At 52.8% G+C, this 19,619-nt stretch overlaps 1 protein-coding gene across 2 annotated transcripts in view; it reads left to right on the plus strand.

Moving 5' to 3' along the window:
* GALNT16 (polypeptide N-acetylgalactosaminyltransferase 16) overlaps positions 1-19,619 on the plus strand; it is an 81,102-nt gene that overhangs the window by 51,284 nt on the left and 10,199 nt on the right. For both annotated transcript variants that reach the window (XM_014457826.2, XM_006091013.3), the window contains 8 exons: positions 4,166-4,323; positions 6,942-7,040; positions 7,959-8,026; positions 8,762-8,827; positions 11,013-11,134; positions 14,044-14,131; positions 15,624-15,708; positions 15,993-16,096. In XM_014457826.2, coding sequence (XP_014313312.1) covers positions 4,166-4,323; positions 6,942-7,040; positions 7,959-8,026; positions 8,762-8,827; positions 11,013-11,134; positions 14,044-14,131; positions 15,624-15,708; positions 15,993-16,096 — 790 coding nt within the window. The remainder of the gene's footprint in view (positions 1-4,165; positions 4,324-6,941; positions 7,041-7,958; positions 8,027-8,761; positions 8,828-11,012; positions 11,135-14,043; positions 14,132-15,623; positions 15,709-15,992; positions 16,097-19,619) is intronic.

Raw genomic sequence — 19,619 nt, forward strand, 5'->3', positions numbered from 1 at the left:
GAAAAGGGGATAGAAGCAGCACACTTCCCCTTTCAGACAGCGGAGAAGGGGAACAGCATTTACTGGTACCCAGTCCGTGGGCCAGAGCCATTTCCAGACTCCTGCTCCAGCTGGGGTTGGGGTGGGGTGACCTTCCACAAGTAGTTCTCCAGCTACCTGTGCTCTGGGGTTGGAGGTAGGGCCGCTGTGGCTCAGTTGGTTAAGCATCATTCCATGCACTGAAAGGTTGTTGGTTCAATTCCCAGTCTTGCTGGCTTGGGCCCCAGTAGGGGGTGTGCAGGAGGCAGCTGATCAATGATTCTCTCATCAATGTTTCTTTCTCTCCCTCTCTCTCTCTAAAAAAAAAAAAATCAATAAAAACATATTTTTAAAAAATAGTAACGTTGGAGGTGGGTGTTTCTTCAAGATCCTCCACGGCCAGCCTCACGTGGGATTGGGGGAGAAAGGGGGCCGGTTTCCTAGATTCCTCTTCTGGGGGCCACACTGCTTTGTGTTTATTTCTGTCTTCATAGCCTCTTGCACAGTGACTGCATATACTAGGCTTTCGGTAACTGTGTGTTAATACCAGTGGGATGCCCCTAGGATACTGCCTGTGGACGCCCAGGACAGGGGTCTAAATCAGGTTGTGGAGCATGGGGAGGGCATCAGGGCCCCTGGATTTGTGGCTTGGAGGACCCAAAGGATGGGACCGCAGCAGGTTGTGCAGGAGAGGCAGCTGCTTTGGAGATCAATGAGGAATTCATTTTGAGGTGTTGAGTTAGCGGTACCCAGGGGACATTCAAAGGCCTGGAAGTCTCCAGATCAAAGAACAGGGCCAACGGGAAAGGAGAGTTGGCGAGCTGGAAGGGAACAAGCGGTGGTGTGGGCGTGTGAACTGGGGCTAGATGTCCAAGGAAGAGGAGCACAGGGCGGTGACTGGCGTGAGGCCAGGGAGGCGCTGGATGGAGAGGAAGTGACAGCCCTGCCGAGGTCACCTCTCACCCTTCCTCAGTATTCCCTCCACTTGGCAGGCACAGGGCCAAGCGAAGTTTCAGCTCCAAACCCTGGGGACTGCTGGGTCAAGGAAAGCAGGGCTAAGCCTCTGGGAGGGGGTGGGCCTGGTGTTTCCATGGCACCCTTCTTCACAGCTGTCTCACAGGAGGGTTGGACCACTGGGGGCTCTGGGTCTGCGGGCGGGAGCAGCAGGGTTTCCTGACAGCATCTTTGAGGGCGTCTAGCTTAGTTTTAAGGCCCGAGAGGAACTTCTCTCGAGAGCCGTGGCCTGAGCAGCCGCTCTTCCACAGCATTCCCTGTGGCCCCTAGGAAGCTGTGGACGAGGTGCAGGAGGACAGCAGGCCGTGGGTGGGGCACCCGTCTCAGAAGTATTCCTTCCACTTCCTGATGCACGAATGGTGCTCAGCGGACCTTGGTTGAACGAATGGGTGGATGAATGAGTGAGTGAGTGAGTGAGTGAATTCAAGCACTTGTAAGCAAATGAATGGGTGCTCCAGTGCCTTGGAACCCCCAGGAGCTTGCCCCAGTGGCTGGAGGATGGTGGCTCTCTGTCAGTGTTTATTGGGTGATGGGTGAGTGTGAAAAGAGGGCTCGGAGGTTTTCTGAGCCCACAGAGTGACCATCAGTCCTGAATGAATAAATGTTATTTCCCACATTCAACTTGAAGGATAATTAAGTGGCATCCTCTCCCTGTGGGAGCTTCTGCAGTTGTTCTTGTATAACTCCTCCACCATCAACTGGAGGTGCTTTCCATCTCCCTGACCCTGAGGGGGAAGGAAGGAAGAAGCGGGCAGAGGTAGCATCCATTCTTTTCCTGGGTGGGAAGGGCACAGAGGATCTCTCTCATTCTCACTCTCAAGTTGGACAGTTTAGTCCTCCCAGCAATCCGGGGTTCATATCAGAACATTCTCTCTTCCTCCTTCCTTTCCTCCGTCAGTCTCTCCTGAAATGGATTTTTAAACCACTCAGGCTCTGCTGTACCTGTCCAGCCCTTGGCATAGCACCAACTCAGAATATCACAGTGCGACAGGTGTGGCCATTGTCACACCCTGAGCATCCATGTGTGGCTGGGGCTGGCTGGGCCAGTGGCCGCAGGAAGAAATCTCCCTCCTGGCTCTGACCTCAGGGAGCTCAGGGACTGGCTCTCAGGATGGGATGCAACTGGGGGCGGGAACACTACAGAGTGGTGCCCTTCAGGGGGATCAGCGCTCCCTGGAGCTTTCCGACTCGGGAGGTTGGGAGCTGGGCTCTCGGGAACATGGAGGCCCTGGGCTGCTGGTGGATGTTCCCCAGCCTCACCCAATACATTGGTTTCCTGTCCCACAGGCCCAGCTGCCTTCCTGGGACCATCTCTCTAGGGACCAGGCCTGGGACAGAGTCCTCCTGCAGGGGTTTGTGCATGAACTATTCTCATCCGACTTCCTGCTGCCTCTGCGTGCCCCCAGCTCCAGCCCAGGCTGCTGGGCAGCTGGAAGGGTTGGAGTCGGAAGGCGCTCACAGCTGATGATATTTCAAGGCATTCTGGGAATGCCTGGCCAGCAGTTTGGCTCAAATAATGAGATGTCAGGATTCATCCATTCATCTCAGATGTGTTCTTCCCCAGTGTCTTTCATGGGGGGACTTTGGGAGCACAGAATAGGGTGTGGCTGAGAGGAGGGAGTCTGGGCCATGGCATCTGTCATCTATCACTGCCCCGCACTTAGCACCGTGGACCCAGTAGGTCTGATGTGAGGCTGTTTCAGCAGCAAGTGCAAGTCCCTGAGAAGATGCATCATTGTCTGTGCACTTGACTCCCAGCAGTTCTGGCATTAGCCTGTGAGAGCCTGCTTGTCCTCACAGGTAGTTCTCTGTGTAGCAGCTTGTCCAAGCCCTGGGTTTTACTGATCGTGCCCAGCTCAGTGTCAGGCCCAAGTTCACCCCTAAGAGACTGTCAATCTGCTGGTAGCTTGGCAACCTCCAATCTCCTTGGCGATTTCCTCAGGACACCACATCTTGGGGGTCGGGTGTGCTCCAGAGTCACTCTCTCCATATCCTGCATACAGAAGTGGTCAAGAGTGTGGGTTTCAGGCCCTAGCCGGTTTGGCTCAGTGGATAAAGCGTCAGCCTGTGGACCCAAGGGTCCTGGGTTCAATTCCAATCAAGGGCACGTACCTAGGTTGCAGGCTCGTCCCTGGCCCAGGCACTGGTCTGGGCTCGTGCAGGAGGCAACCAATCCATATGTTTCTCTCACATCAATATTTCTCTGTCTTTCCCTTTCTCTAATAATCAATAGAAAAATATCCTTGGGTGAAGATAAACAAACAAACAAAAGAGTATGGTTTTCAGCCCTGGCTGGGTAGCTCAGTTGGTTAGAGCATCATCCTGATATACTAAGCTTGTGGGTTCAATCCCCAGTCAGGACACATGCAAGAATCAACCAGTGAATGCATAAAAAAGTAGAATAATAAATCAATGTCTCTGTCTCTCTCTCTCTCCCCCTTATTTCCCTCCTAAAAAAAAAAAAAAAAAAAAGAAAAAGAAAAAGAAAAAAAGAGTATGGGTTTCAGACTTAAAACTACTAGTTGGAATCAAGAACCTGTGACTTACTAGGTCTCACCTTGATTTTTTTTTTTTATCTTCACCCAAGGATATGTTTTATTTTAAAGAGAGTGGAAGGAGGAGGGAGTAAGAGAGAGAAAAAAAATTGATGTGAAAGAGAAGCATTGATCGGTTGCCTCCTGCAGGTACTCTGACTGGGGATCGGACACAAAACCTGTGTATGTGCTCTGACTGGGAATTGAACCCACAACCCTTTGGTGCATGGGGTGACGCTCCAACCAGCTGAGCCACACCAGCCAGGGCAGTCTTTTTTAAAAATAGCCTTTACGTTTTTTAAAGAGCAGTTTTAGTTTGTTTGTTTTTTTTAAAGAAGTTTTAGGTTTACAAGATTGAGCAGGAAGTACAAAGAGTTCCCATATATTCCCTGCCCCACACACATGCAAATACGTTTTTGACTTCTTGAACCTCAGTCTCCTCATCTGTACAGTGTGGGGGGGAAACGATGATCTCCTGCTCACGGAGTTGGGGTCAGGGACAAATGAGGTCTTGCTGTTGGCTCCCGCCTGGCAGTCAGTGGACCTTGCACAGCGGCTACTTTGTCCTGGGGCCCCTCTGATGCTGACCTTTGTCTCAGGTGACAGGAACACCCTCCAGAGGCTTTGATGAGAAGGCGTATCTGGCAGCCAAGCAGCTGAAGCCCGGAGAGGACCCCTACAGGCAGCACGCCTTCAACCAGCTGGAGAGCGACAAGCTGACCTCAGACCGACCCATCCGGGACACCCGTCACTACAGGTGTGACTCCATGGTGCCGACGGAGAAAGGAAGGTGGAGGGAAGGGCCAACCCCAGTTAGCTTGTTTTTCTTCAGCTACATGGACTTAAGAAATGAGGGAGATTTCCTCAGACTCGGTCTACTTACTGAGACTTCAAACCCTCCCCTTCAGCTATGGACCTGACTCCCGTGGCCCCAAGGAGACCTTCCCAGCTGGGACCAGGGAGGCCCCTCAGCACCTCAGTCTGAAGTCCCAGTGAGAGTGACCTGCCAGGGGACCACCCCTAGGTGTTCCTGGTGCCCTGCTGGGGGTGGCCCAGGTGAAGACGGGCCACAGCCCTGCCCACACTGCAAACCGTGGAGTGCTGTGCATGGCCCACGGCTTCCCTTTCCTTCCTCTCTTCCCGCCCCTCTGCCCTCACTTCCTTAAAACTCCCAGAAAAGCTTCCCAGTCTTGTTCTTAGTTCTCGCAGGGTGGCAGTTGGGAGAGACTGTAGACCAGGACCAAGGGCATCTCCCACGTTAAATCCCAGCTCCGACTCCGCCCAGTGTGAGTGACAGACCTTGGGCAGGTCAGCCCCCTCCTTGGTTCAGGCCCTGTGTCCTGTCTAGTTTACATGAGTTGCCACCTCCGGTCTCTCCTCTTCCTGCCCTCACCTATGGGAACAGTCTGAGCTCCTTACCCAGACCTGGGAGCCGCCCCCTCTCCCCTCGGAGCCTCTGCTCCTTTCACTTATGCTCCCCCATCCTATGCTTCTCCCACCGCCCTCCTTGTCTTTCTCCTGCACCCCCCTCCACGCACACATACCTTCATGATTCCCCTCAGTGTCCTCTCTCTGGGGAGGGTTCCTTGCCAAGCCAGGCTGGTAAGGGGGCCTCCTCTGCTCCCTGTGCAGACACCAGGCAGAACAGCAAGGGGCTGTCGTAGCTGACCCACCCATGTGCTTGCAGCTTTGGATGGCTATAGGGTCGTGTTGGACCCAGCTATGCACCCAGCCCTGGTTTGAGGGTGAGCGAGCACCCAGCACCAGGCTGGTCCTGTTTGAGGGTGGGAGAGAAAATTCAGGTCAGTTGCTCTGCGGAAGCAGCTGTAAAAGATGCGTGTGAGATAAGGGGACCTGCCTTGTCGCTCATGGAGGTGTGCCTGAAGCCCAGTGGGCTGGGCAGCCTGTGCAAGGTGAGATGAATGCGGAGTTGGGGGAGCCCCAGACTATCCTCCTTGTCAACCCCAGACTTGTCGGCCTCCAGAAACAACTCATGCTACCAAACAGGGCAATGATCCGCTCCTCAGGAAGGCCCCTGCCCAGGTCTAACGGCTAGCACAGGCCCTGGGAATTCTCAGTCCTGGGCAGTCTCCCCTTTTCTCCACCTGCCTGCAAGGTTATGTCCATGCAACTCCACTCAGAGGCCTTTTATGGGCAGCCCTGACCATGGCCAACCTAGACCCCAGGCCTGGAGGTTCTGCTGACCCAAATCTGTGAATTGAGAGGCTGCCCGAGTCACTACTGCCCTCCCTCCCACCCACCCCCACTCTGAACCTCTCGGTGTTCACTAAAGAACTTACATGAGAAATTCCTCTTGGGGATACACACATTTTAAAATGAGACTCTTCAAATCCAAGGTAGTGGTGGGTTGGTGAATTTCACCTGCCTCTCCTACCCACCCCCGCCCCCCTGCATTCCCCCTCAAGGAGAATTATTCTGCCGCCTCTCAGGATTTCTCCCATGGGGGCCCCAGGCTGGTGGGCCTCCCATCTGCTCTGCAAGAAATGGGCCTGGGAATTTGGCTGTAAGCTGCTGTCAGTGGAATGAATGCTGTAATGAAAAAATAGTCACTGCTGGAATAGTCAGAGAGCAATTGTAATAAAGAAGATTGCCGTGAAAACCAGCCCCGTGGCCGCCTTCCCCAGGCCCCAGGAGTGTGAATAACGCCTTCGCAGAAAGACAGATGAAGGCTGGCAGGAGTGGAGTGTTTGAGTGTTTTCATTCCCTTTTCATGGTGGGGGTAGGGGGAGCCAAGGGCCAAAAATGTGGTATCTGGGGATGGCGAGCAAGAGCAGCTGGGGAGGGAGTGGGCTGGTGGGAGCTGCCTTTGCTGTCTTCTCAGAGGCCAGTTTCCTTCAGGAGCCCCGGAGAGGCAGAGGCGGAGGCGAGGCGAGGCTGCTCCCTGCCCGGTGTCAGCAGGCAGCTGTTAGGATGGGCAGTGAGAGGGAGGAATTCACAGCATAGCAGGCTGGGGGTGACTGCTCTCCAGATCCTACCAAATGTCACTGGGGGTGGGGGGTACGAAGGAAGAAGCTGCAGGGTGTCAGAGACAAACAAAAGTGCCCCCCCCCCCCCCGCCTTGTCTCTTGGCTGCTCCATCGGCAGGGAGTTCTGTCTGTGGGACCAGACCTGGGGCAGTGCCTGCACATGGCCGGAACCTTGGTGAGGGTCCCCCACCTGTGAGGTCCCTCCGAGGACTCCAGGCTGGGTGGAGTGTGGGCGTGAAGGGGCAGGACCCATGTCCTGGCTGCAGGCTTTATTTCTCTGTCCCACAGAGGTACTCCGGGGGGCAGCAGGCTGGACAAAGACAAGCCTCAAAACCTGCCCTGAGGACACTCCCACAGCTGCCCTCTGACCTCTCTGCTCCCTTCCCAGTTGTCCATCCCTGTCCTACTCCTCGGACCTGCCGGCCACCAGCGTCATCATCACCTTCCACAACGAAGCCCGATCCACCCTGCTGCGCACGGTGAAGAGGTGAGCCCTGCCTCGGGACCTCTCTCAGCGGCTGCTCCCCAGGCCCCGGTGGTCTGCTGAGCCCTCGGCAGGGGAGGACATTGAGATGGGGTGCTGTGGCCGGACGGGTGAAGACCAGCGGGCCCTGGGAGGGGGAGTCCTGCCTTCTGAGAAGCCGGGGCTGGTGAATCAGGGTCGGGGACACCCCAGAGGTCCAGTTGTTAGCAGATGCACAGGCCAGGTTCCTAGGAGGAGGGCAGAAATTCAGGGTCAGGAATGGGGAGAGGCAGGGCTGGACATGAGGCCTCAGGTGGATGATGCCAGCTCAGTAGGCGCCTGTCAGTGATTCGGAGACAGGTGCCCCTCTGTCCTCCTGAGCTTGGCCCTGTGGTCAAGTCTAACTCCTACCCACCCTGCTTCTTTAATGAACTTAGTGAGAATAGGATTCCAAAAGGCATGCCCAGTGGTATTCCAGGGAAAAAAGAAGCTTGGGTTTCCTTTCCCAGGGAGTAGAGGAAGGTGGGGGTGATGGGAGGGAAAGCGTCGGGGGGCTTCCTGAAAACACTTCTCCTGATTCATGAGGCCTGAACAAGCCTCAGTAGCCTTCCAGGCAGTAGCTTTGTCCAGCTGGGGTGGCCCCCGGACAGGCAGCCAGCGCAGCTGCAGGTCCTGCCCCAACCACCAAACTAGGGCAATATCCACCCCCCACCCGGGGGGTTCCAGGTGCCTGAGGGGCCAGACAGCAGGTCAGCCGGGCCCTTAGCAGAGCCTGAGGAACACGGTGCTGCTCATTCAGTGATCAGGGCCCAAAGGTTTGCAAGCAGCTGCCTATGGCCAGTGTGCTGGCCCCCGAGCTGGGTGGGGGGAGCCCCATGGCAGGGAGAAGTAAACAGAAGTGGCCCCTAAATCTGGGCTCCTCTGTCCCCATCACTGCTCCAGTGTCCTGAACCGAACTCCTGCCAGCCTGATCCAGGAGATCATTTTAGTGGATGACTTCAGTTCAGATCGTAAGTATCCACCTTCTTTCGTTGCACCCTCCAAACCCCCATCTCCCCAGACCATCACCTGCTGGCCTCTGCCCCCCGCCCCCCCCCCCTCCGCAAAAAAAACCCCCCGGAGTCTTTAGTCTTTTCTAAGTTCCCTTCCCAGTACCGCAAGGAGGGGAAAGAGTGGTGTTGTTTGGATGGGACACCAATGAGATGACATTTTTTAAGAATATATTTTATTGATTTTTTTACAGAGAAGAAGGGAGAGGGATATAGAGTTATAAACATCAATGAGAGAGAAACATTGATCAACTGCCTCCTGCACACCCCCTACCAGTGATGTGCCCGCAACCAAGGTGCATGCCCTTGACCAGAATCAAACCTGGGACCCTTCAGTCCGCAGGCCGACGCTTTGTCCACTGAGCCAAACCGGTTATGGCGAGATGACATTTTTAAACATTTGAAGCATCAGCAGCCTCCTTCCTTATTACAACTGTCACAGGGAGAAGATTGTCCTGTCAGTCTAGCTCCACAGATGTTAGGCTGGTGATGGTGCTGGCGCTCTCTGGCGTCCCTGGGGGCAAAGCCATAAGTACAGGCAGTCCTTAGTCTGGCCTGGGAGTGGGACCCAGGGCCACTGGAGATGACCATGCTCCTCCATGCCGCCCATCCCCAGCCCTTTCCCTGGGCCTGGGGAGTTCCAGTGGTGGCCAAACCACCTGTGATCTGAATGAGCTTCCTTCTCTCCACCCTCAGCTGAAGACTGTCTGCTCCTGACCAGGATCCCCAAGGTCAAGTGCCTGCGCAACGACCGGAGGGAAGGTAAGTTCTTGGACCCTGGTGCCACCGCAGACCCCTGTTGGCCTAGACCTCTGCACGCCCCACTCCCTTTGGGTGCTGTGTCATGCAAACCAGCATGGCCCTGCTGCATTCCTGTGGTGAGAACCAAAGTCCCTAGAAGGAGCCTCCTGTTTCCCAGGTCCGCCCGTCCCAGCATGACTGTAGGCAGGTTGCTCTACTGAGAGATGGGGGTAGTAACAGTCCCCTTTCTGCCTTGCACGGAGATTGTAAGGTTAAATGAGATAGGCCACGTAGAGATGCTTTGGGACAGTCAAAGGCAGAGTAAAGCAGACGGACCTCATTTCTAACCAAGAGGTGTTTGGGCATCAACGACAGCATAAGACTGCTCTCTGGGGGACACAAAAGAAGTCTAAAACGTGGTCCCTACCCTCGGAGAGCTTTGATGCAGCCGGGGGGTCAGAATTCACAGCAACAGGCTGGTTATAATTATTAGGATGGAGATCAGAGGAGAGGGTGCCGGAGGAAGGCGGGTGACCAGGGAGTGGGCCTTGATTGGGTGAGGGGCGCTGTGAGACAGTGAGCAAGGGGGGGCTTTCTGGGACGCTGCAGGCAGAGGCGAGGGTCGGAGGAGGCACACAGGGAATGCTAGTAGCCCTCCTCCCCAGTGAGCGCTCACCCTGCCGCAGGCATTCACTTTTTCTGCTCTCTCACCGTCAGTCCTCATAATAGCCCACAACTCCCATTTTGTAGATAAGGAAACTGGGATTTGAGGAGGTTCAGTAATTTCCCCAGGGAGGGGATGAATAGAGGAGCCCAGATCCCAACCCAGGGAGAGGGATCACCCCAAAGCCCAGCCTCTTCACCTCCTTACGCTCACTCTCCCTTCCCAGGAGAATCCGGGTCAGCAGGGAGAGTGGGCGGAGTGGGCGGAGTGACGGTAGATGACAGAGGACCTTAAGCCAGAGAAAGGCATTTAGACTTGATAAGGCAGATGGTAGGGAGCCATTGAAGGTAGGGGTGTGTGAGTGTGTGTGTGTGTGTGGCAGTGAGAGAGAGAGAGAGAGAGAGAGAGAGAGAGAGAGAGAGAGAGAGAGAGGGAAGGGAGAGAGAGAGATGGGTTTATGTGATGGGCATATTTAAGAAAGGCCAGTCAGGCTGAGGGGACCTTCACAGTGGAATGGACCTTGAGAGAGAAATCGCTAAGTATAGTAGGTCCTCAAATAATGTGGTTTCATTATAACATTGATGAGTTGCTATAGGAACTTAGTTCTTGCTTATGGCAAAAAACTGGTTTTGTTATATGTCATTTCACTTAAAGTCACAGAACCTATGTACTACATTAAGTGAGGACTTATTATACAGGGTTGTGAGGTGCCTTTAGGTGGGAATATGCTATTCCCTGGGGTTTTGCCCAACATAGATGTGAATTTATGTAATTAAATTAAGGAGGTTTAAATTAGGTGCTTTATAGCTACCTCTGGAGTGAAAAGATGGGGTAGATGCCATACTCCCTCCCGCCTGTCCTAGCGGGGCCAGCGGGGCCTCCTCTCTCCTCACCAGGTAATTCCCCACCCCTCACCGGGCTATTGTCCGACTGTCATGGTGAGCCATGGGCGAGCCTGTGGGGAAAGGGGTGGACGCAGGGCAGAACCTAGCACATGTAGGCCTCCTGGGCACCAGGCACCCCCCCCCCCCGACAGGCAGGGGTTGTGCTCTCTCTGAATCTCAAGGTGATAAACTGAGGCTCAGAGCAGGTAAATAACATGCTTAAGGTGAGTGAGGGGGCGCGTGCTAACTCCAGCCTGTCCTCGTGCAGAGGAGTCCCTCCACGTCACACATGACGGTGCGGCTGCAGGGGACCGCCGTGGGTTTCCCGGAGGTGGGGGAAGGCTTTTGGTTCCTGGTTCTCCTTTGGTGTCAAACCACACTTTACTGCAATTCCCATTCCCTGAACTCTGACTGTTCACCAGCGGGTCCCCAGAGCCCGGCACAGTGTCTAGCACACGGAGGGCATTCTGAGAATGGCCTTGGAGTAATGACGCTTACTGGATGGACGAGAGAAAGAAAAAGAGGAAATAAACAAGTACAAAGTAAAGTTCAATCACAGTGACTCGGAAACCTGCGCTCCTGAGGGCGGAGACCCCGAGACTCTGTGGGATGGCTGGGCAGCAGATGGGCTCAGCACCACCCTCCGCTTCCCCTGCAGGGCTGATCCGGTCCCGGGTCCGCGGGGCAGACGTGGCCGCAGCCGCCGTCCTCACCTTTCTGGACAGCCACTGTGAGGTGAACACCGAGTGGCTGCAGCCCCTGCTGCAGCGGGTGAAGGAGGTGAGTCTGTCTGTCCCCCGGGGAGCTCTGGCTCTGGGATGTGCCCGCCAGGTTCTTGGCATGAGGGTGTGTGAACCGTCTTTGACGTTGGGCAGGCAGAGTAGGAGCCTAAATGGTCTGCTACCTCCTGAGTGACCACCTCATTGAGCTTCTCATCTGAAAATGGGGATAATTGTAATACAGTGGGGCCTTTACTTACGAGTGTCCCGACTAACGAGTTTTTCGAGATACAAGCCGTCTCGGCCGATTTTTTGCTTTGAATTGCGAGCTAAAATTCGGGTTACGAGCCAGCTTCAGATACCCCACCGCTAGTTGGCGCAGCGAACGTCACAGTGAACGCCACAACATCAGCCCAGCATCACGTGTCTCACTCTTTCACTTTAAGATTTGACATACGAGTAATTTGAGTTACGAGCTCCGTCACAGAACGAATTGAACTCGTAAGTCAAGGCCCCACTGTATTTGTCCCACCGGGTTGCTGTGAGGATTAAACGGGAGGAAAGCCTGAGTGAGCTATAAAGGTATTACAGAAAAGGGCATGGTTGATTTCCTCCCGGGGAGGCAGGGAGGGGTGGGGGTGGGTGGGTTAGGCTGGGAAGCCAGAGAAGGAGGGAGGAGAGAGCAGTGTTCTCCAGGAGAGATGAGGGCAGGGGGCCCCTCCTATGTGCCTGCTGTTCTCTAGAATGGGGAGGATTCGGACAGATGAGGTGATTACAACTCAACTATCAAAAGACAAGCATCCCAATTTAAAAATGAGCACAGGATTTGAATGGACATTTCTTCAAGGAAGATACACAGTGGCCAACAAGCACATGAAAAGATGCTCAACATTCTTCAGTCATTAGGGAAATGCAAGTCCAAACCACAGTGAGATACCTAATAGGACGGCTATAATAAAAAAGATGGACAGTAACACGTGCTGGTGAGGATGGGGACAAAAATAGTCACGCATCAGTGGTGGGAATGTCCAACAGTGCAGCCCTGTGGAAACCAGTCTGGCAGTTCCTCCAAAGTTTAAACAGGGTTACCATACGGCCCAGAAATTCCACTGCTGGACATAACCCGAGCGAAATGAAAACATCCCCACAAAAACTTGTGCACAAGTGTTCAGAGCAGTATTATTCAGAATAGCCAAAACATGGAAACAGCAGATGAATGGTGAACAACATGTGGTATATCCATACAATGAAATGTCACTCAACCATGCAAAAGAATGAGGCACTGTACGTACTACAACATGGATGAACTTTGAAAACCTGATTCTAAGTAAAAGAAACTAGTCACTAAAGAACAAATATTATATGATTGCGTTTATGTGAAATAGCCAGAATAAACACATTCATAGAAATAGAAAGTGGATTAGCGGCTGTCAGGGGCTGGAGGGCGGGGGTAGAGGGGAGTGACTGCTAATGGGTACAGGGCTTTTTGTGGGGGTGATGAAAATGTTCTGGAATTAGACAGTGGTTGCACAACCTTGTGACTATGCTGAAAACCACTGAGCGCTGGCCGGGTAGCTCCGTTGGTTGGAGCCACATCCGGATACATCAAGAGTGTGGGTTCAATCCTTGGTCAGGGCACATACAAGAACCAACCAATGAATGCCTAAATAAGTGGAATAACAAATCAATGTTTCTCTCTCTCCCTTCCTCTCTTTCTAAAAATCAATAAATAAACATTTTAAATATTGAATTTCACACTTTTAAATGGTGAATTTTACGGTATATCAATCATATCTAATAAAATTGCTGTAGCAATGGGAATTATATCTCAGTATATAAAAGTCTCTAAGAAGGATACGGTGAGGCCCCACCGAGAAACCATGGATGGTCTCCCTGATCCTCCGCCTCCCAGGGGGTGTGAACTGAGGGGCGGGGCTAGATTCCAAGTGTCAGGAGGATTTTCAGGGTCAGTGCAGAGTGTGAGAAAGGAGAGAAAGAAGGGGCTCTGTCCCATTCCCTCCACAGAGGGCTGATAGAGGGCACTAAGCTTCACATGTGCTATATGACAATTCACCACCACCACTACCCCCCCCCCCAATAAAAAGAATTTTAGCCCTGGCCAGCGTGGCTCAATGGTTAGAGTGTTGGCCTTCGCACCAGAGGGTCGCAGGTTCCATTCCCAGTCCCAGGTTGGGGCCCCTGTGGGCAGCAACCAATCAATATGTCTCTATCACATAGATCTCTCTCTCTCTCTCTCTCTCTCCCCCCCCCCTCCCTTCCTTTCCCCCTCCTAATACCCCCCCTTCTCATTTTCTCTAAAATCAGTGGAAAAAAATAAAATATCCTCACTCCTTGGGGGGAGGATTTTTTTAAAAAAGGAACTTTAGGAAAATTGGGGCTACCCACCGACGTTTTGGAGGTGATGAAGGGAGTAGTAAGTCTGACCTTGAATGTGGATGCGGCATGAAAGGAGTGACACCCAGGGAACACAGGGTCCCTGCCCCCAAGCTGCTGGCGGCCCAGTTGGGAAGACCCAACCCAAACATGTACAAAGGTGGGCATGATGAATAAAACAACAGTTCAAACCAGCAACAGAAGAACTACCTCAGGCAGCATGTGATTCACTGTCCCGGGAATTGTCTAGACTGTAATTGTGAGAGCAGCTTTAAAGAGGAAGAAATCCTCAGCCTGGAGCAATCGGGGAAAGCTTCACGAGGAGGTGAGATTCCAGCAGGGCTCAACATGACATGAGAGGAAGAGGCTGGGAGAGCATTGGGCCTTGGGACCCAGGTGGGACCTTCCAGGAGCTTGGATGTGATGATAAGGACCCCTCCCGGGAGCCTGAACTGTCTTGCAGGAAATGCTGAGTACATGGCCTTAGGCCTCGGAGAGACCTTCCTCCCAGAGCAGCACCTGGCCCTTTATTCATAGAGTCCCTGGCCTCACACCATCTCACCTTTTCTTTCCTAGGACCACACCCGCGTGGTGAGCCCCATCATTGACGTCATCAGTCTGGATAATTTTGCTTACCTTGCTGCATCGGCTGACCTTCGTGGAGGTGGGTCCTGCTCCCAAGGGAGGGGCTCTAGACCAGAAACCAGGCAGGTGAGGGCAGGCCACAGCCCTGGTTTGATGCTCTTCTTCCCAGCTGTTCCAGAGGATCTCATGACACCCTTACTTCCAGAAAATGAAAAGGGATTGGGTTGAGCCCTGGGGTGGGGACAAAGGGCCGAGCCAGCAGTGGCAGGCTCCTGGCACGATCAGTGGCAGTCAAGCCAGTCTCCTCCTCCCCCCAAACATTGACACACCCTTCCCAAGTGATGCCAGCCCAGGGACCATGGCCAAGTCCTGGTAGATGGACATGGTATGACAGCTGTTTTGGGATGGGGGAGGGGGAACCCTCGACCTTATGTGAATTCCTAACACGGACCCCCTGGAAGTGGTCTGGATCTGTGCTGTCTGATATGGTAGCCATTAGCCATGTTGGGCTATTGCGGTCTTGAAATAGGACTAGTCTGAATTAAGATGCTATAAGTATAAAATACACACCAGGTTTCAAAGTTTTAGTATGAATGTAAAATATCTAATTAGTAACTTTTTATATTGATTGCAAGTTGAAATGATAATACTTTGGATATATTTTGTTAAATATGTATTATTTAATTTCGTATGTTCTTGTTGCTTTTTGATATGGCTATTGGGAAAATTTTAATTACAACTGTGGCTTGCATTATATATATTTCCTTTGGACAGCTCTGGTCAAGACTTTAGAGCTGTATGTCCAATACAATAGACAAAAGCCACATTTGGCTACTTAAATTTAGAGTAATTAAACATAAATAAAATCCAAAATCCAGTTTCTTAGTTGCACTAGTCACATTTCGCGTGCTCAGTAGCCACACATGGCTGGTGTCCACCATATTGGACAGTGCAGATATGGAAGATGTCCATCATTGCAGCAAGTTCTATGGAACAGACTGTTCCAGAGAATCTATTGCTGGGAGCGCATGGGCAAGGTGGATTTTATATTTGGGGCCTGACTTCCAATAAGTGGACATAACCATTAATTAGCTCTTGGGATTGAGTGGGATTCTCAAGGGAGCCAGGCATTTCTCCTTTGGGAAGTCACCTCAGGGCCTTTGCACTTACTGCCTGGAATTCCCTTCCCCCAGAAACCCGCATGGATCAGTCCTTCATTCAGGTCTGTATTCAAATGTCACTTCAACAGAGAGCAACGTCTGACTGCCCTTACCAGAATACTATGGGCACCCTTCCTTCATTTTATTTTTTTTTAGCACTTTTCACTCCTGACTGACATATTATCCATTCATTGATGGATCTTGTAGTCTCCATCCTACCCAGTAGATTGGAACTCTACAGGGGCAGAGACCTGTCTCATTCTGAATGAAGGAACGACTGCACGAATTGCCCAGGGTCCTCTGTGAGCTGGGCTCGGATCACGGGAGACTCTGAGGGGTGGCAGAGTGAGGGGGCAACAGCCACCAAAGGCTCAGCCCTGAGCTCCGTCCTCACCCTCCTCTGTCCCTTAGGATTCGACTGGAGCCTGCACTTCAAGTGGGAGCAGATCCCTCTGGAGCAGAAGATTGCCCGGACAGACCCCACCAAGCCCATAAGGTCAGGGCTACTGTGAGCTCCGCAGGAGAGAGCCTTCTTCCCCTGGGGCAGGGGCCTGGGAGGCTGCTGGGAAGCCGCATCAGTCACCGGGGCTTCTGAGGATGTACAGTCTAAGTGCTGACTCTGTTCTGGGCCCCAGGGACAGAGAGGACAGAGGCCCCAGGGACTCTGCACGCAGGGGATTCTGGGGCCAATGGCCTGGGGTCCTGGGACCCTGGGGCCATGTGGAGGGGCTTCCAGTTTCTTAAGGTCACGTGTTACCTCTCTCATCTCCTTGCTCCCAGGACGCCCGTCATAGCTGGAGGAATCTTTGTGATTGACAAGTCCTGGTTTAACCACTTGGGAAAGTATGATGCCCAGATGGATATCTGGGGGGGAGAGAACTTCGGTAAGTTGGGAAATGTTAAAAGCAATATTAATAACAGGTAACTCTGAGCACTTTCTATTCATAAGGCCCTGTTCTAAGGACTTAATCCTCACAAGGACCCTCTGAGGTAAAGTACTATTATCCCCATTTTACTGATTAAAAAACTGTGGCACAGAGAGGTTAAGTAGTTTGTCCAGAACCACACAGCTCATAAACAAAGAGAATTAGGTCATTAGGAGGAGCCTGTGGCCACACGGCTAGATATGTATGTGGAAGAACATACAGGCTGCATCATGGACCACAGCTTGAACACCTGTTGCTTCCCTGCCAGAAAATCTGGGAGTGTGTTCAGTAAAGGGCACTAGTTAAATGTAAGCCTGGGTGCAAATCCTGGCCATCTGATCCCACCACTTACATTTAACCAGTACCCTGGGTCACTGGTTACTGGGTTACTGGGTGAAAATCCTATCACTTACAAGCTTTCATCCCTGGGCAAGTTAAAGCCTCCCTAAGCCTCAGTTTACTCAAGGGGCTGTTATGAGTACTAAGTGCGACGATGAGTTAAAATGCATGGCACCTCGGCAAGTGTGGCTCAATTGGTTGAGTGTCGTCCCATGCACTGAGAGGTCGCTGGTTCCATTCCCGGTCAGGCCACATGCCTGGATTGCAGGCTTAATCCCCAGGAGGGAGCATGCAGGAGGCAGCCAATTGATGTTTCTCTCTCATCTATGTTTCTCTCTCTCTCTCTCTCTCTCTCTCTCTCTCTCTCTCTCTCTTTCTCTCTCTCTTTCTTCCTCTCTCTCTAAAATCAATACAAATATTTAAAATAAATAAAATGCATGTCACAGTGCTGATAGCCATTATCACTACTTCTGAGGCTGTAGGAACTCTCTAACCCCAGAAGGAAAGGGAAGAACCAAGGAATTCCCAGGGTTGCTGGTGAGGTTCAGGTTGGATAAAGGCCAGAGAAAGGTGGAACACCCGACGTGGATGATTTAAGGGGGGTTATTAAAGGATAGTGTGGGCCAGAGAGAGAGAACCACAGGAGCAGCTTAGTATTGGGCAAGGCTGGGGACTGCTCCTGAGGGTGTCACCACCCCCAGGTCTGAAAGATGGGGAGGAGCACCATCCAACAGGAATTGTGGTCTTGGGGCACCTGTAGCCAGCCCACAGCTCCCGGGTCAGGGGAGGACACCCAACCTCATTCTCCCCCTTCTGATCTCCTGCTGGTGCCTCTGCTGGCTGAACCTGAGCCCCGCAGATAGGAAGCCCAGCGGTGCAGCCCACACAGGCAGCCTCCCGGACTAGGAGCAGGGCAGATACTTTGAGGTTGTAAATCAGAGGCCTGTTCTTGCTCTTTCCAGTACAGGGACCTGGTCCTGTGAAGCGCTTTTTCTCACTGCTTTCTTTTCCATCCTAGCCAGGCTTCTTCCGAAGTAAATAGGGCTGGTGGTATCTCACCCATTTCACAGGTGAGAAAACTGAGGTGGACGCTGCCTTCCATATTTCAGTCAGGAAACCCCATGTCTCACAGGTGTGTGGCACACCTAGCCCAGAGCCTCCTCAGTGCTGGGAGGTGTGATCAGTCACAGTCTGTGTTTCTGAGACGTGAGGTGCAGGTCTTTCTTCTCTCTCCCTGATCAGGAAACAGATGAGCAGTGGGGCTTAAAACAGGCCTGATCCTGTCCGGCCGGTGTGGCTCAGTGGTTGAGTGTTGGCCTATGAACCAGGAGGTTTGATTCAGGTCAGGGCACATGCCCGGGATGCAGGCTCTGATCCCCAGTGCGGGGGGGGGGGGGGGGGTGGTGGTGCAAGAGGCAGCCGATCAATGATTCTCTCTCATTATTGATGTTTCTCTCTCCCTCTCCCTTTCTCTCTGAAATCAATAAGAACATATTAAAACAACAACAAAAATCCAGGCCCCATCCCAACCCAAAACCAGGAGTAACTTAGGAACCGGGGTGCGGTGAACCTTGCATTCTGACCTCCTTTGTGTCCTGGTCTCGGCCTGAAGGGAGCTTCGGCAAAGCCAGTTTCCTGTAAAGACTTACAGACTGAGAAACAAGGGTCAAAGGGTCGCTCCTGTGTCCAGAGGCCTTTCTTCTTCTCTTTCTTTCTTTTCTTTCTTTTTTTTTTTTTTAGGCTGGGGTCTGACAGAGAAACAAGGGAGTGATCAAATAGCGAACTTCACACTCTGCCTGAGGCAAGGGCTCAGTGGTGGGGAGACTTGAAAGGTGAACCGGGGAGGGTTCTGGAGCCGGTTTTGTTTCTTAGAAGAAATTCAAAGGAATTTCTGGCTAGCCATAGTTTTGAGCTGGGAGACTCCTGCTGCTGGTGGTTGGGGCTTTCATTTTGTTTCTTGGTTGAAGAAAGGGAGATGCCCAACCTCAGGCTCATTCCTGTGTGCCTTGGGAGAACCACACTCAGGACCCAGAGTCCACCTTGAGTGTGTGTGTGTGTGTGTTGGGGGGGGGTATGTGAAATCATTGGGAGTTAGATTTGGGATCCTTTCAAAGCGCAGTCAGATCTGTCACTCCACTGCTCAAGGCCCTGCCGGGGCCCCTGCATCACTCAGAGCAAAACTCAAAATCCTGACGCCTGCCTTTCCCCGGCAAACACACACCATAGGCTCTGCCCGACCTCACTCCGCTCCGGCCACCGGGCCTCCTTGCTGAGCCTCGACCTTCTGGCCATGCTCTTCCTCTAGGTCTTGGCCCTTGCTTATCCCTCTGCCGGAATGCCCCTCCCCCGAGAGCCGCATGACTCGGTCCTCACCTCCTTCAGGCCTTAGTGCAAACGCCCCCTTTCAGGGACAACCTAGTTAAAATTCCCTAAGCAGCCTAGTTACAATTGTAGCCCCCCACCCCAGTGCCACTCGCCCTCTCCCATCCCCCGCTGGCCTCCTTTTTCTCCATTGCACTTACTTCACCTGATAGACTGGATTCTACTCACGTGCAAACGCTCATTCAGCGTCACCACCACACCCACAGGAAGAGGGCCAGCAGCCTGTACATGGAAACCCTGGGCAGGAGGGAGGTGGGGGCAGCCAGCTGGTTTAGTTGGTGGCTGGTTTTCCAACCTCACAGGTGCCCAGACAGGCCGATGAGCAGATGTATTCTTCCTTAGCTCGTGTCTGCGGGGGCTCTCTGGACAGAGGCTGGAAGTGATGCTGCCATTTGATTCACTTTTCCTTCTACTTGTGGTCTTCGTGTTCCTTCAGAGCTTTCCTACTGCTCCCCCAGAGCCCAGAGTGTGTGTGGTGGTGGAGAGTGGGTGGAGGGTGTGTGGGTAAGATGTCTGTGTATGCTGTGTGTGGTGTGTGTGGAGGGGGTGTATGTGGAGGGCATTGTATGGAGAGTGTGTAGAGGGTGGGTGTGTGGAAGGTGTGTGTATGTGGTATGTGTGGAGGGTATGTGTGTGTGATGTGTGTAGAGGGTGTTTTTGTGGAGGGGGTGTGAGTATGTGTAGTGTGTGGGGGGGTGTGGAGGGTGTGGGGGGATGGATATGTGTGCAGGGGGTGTGTGTGTGATGTGTGTGGAGGGTG

The sequence above is a fragment of the Myotis lucifugus genome, unplaced genomic scaffold (assembly GCF_000147115.1).
Source record: "Myotis lucifugus unplaced genomic scaffold, Myoluc2.0 scaffold_85, whole genome shotgun sequence".
NCBI classification, from domain to species: Eukaryota; Metazoa; Chordata; class Mammalia; order Chiroptera; family Vespertilionidae; genus Myotis; species Myotis lucifugus.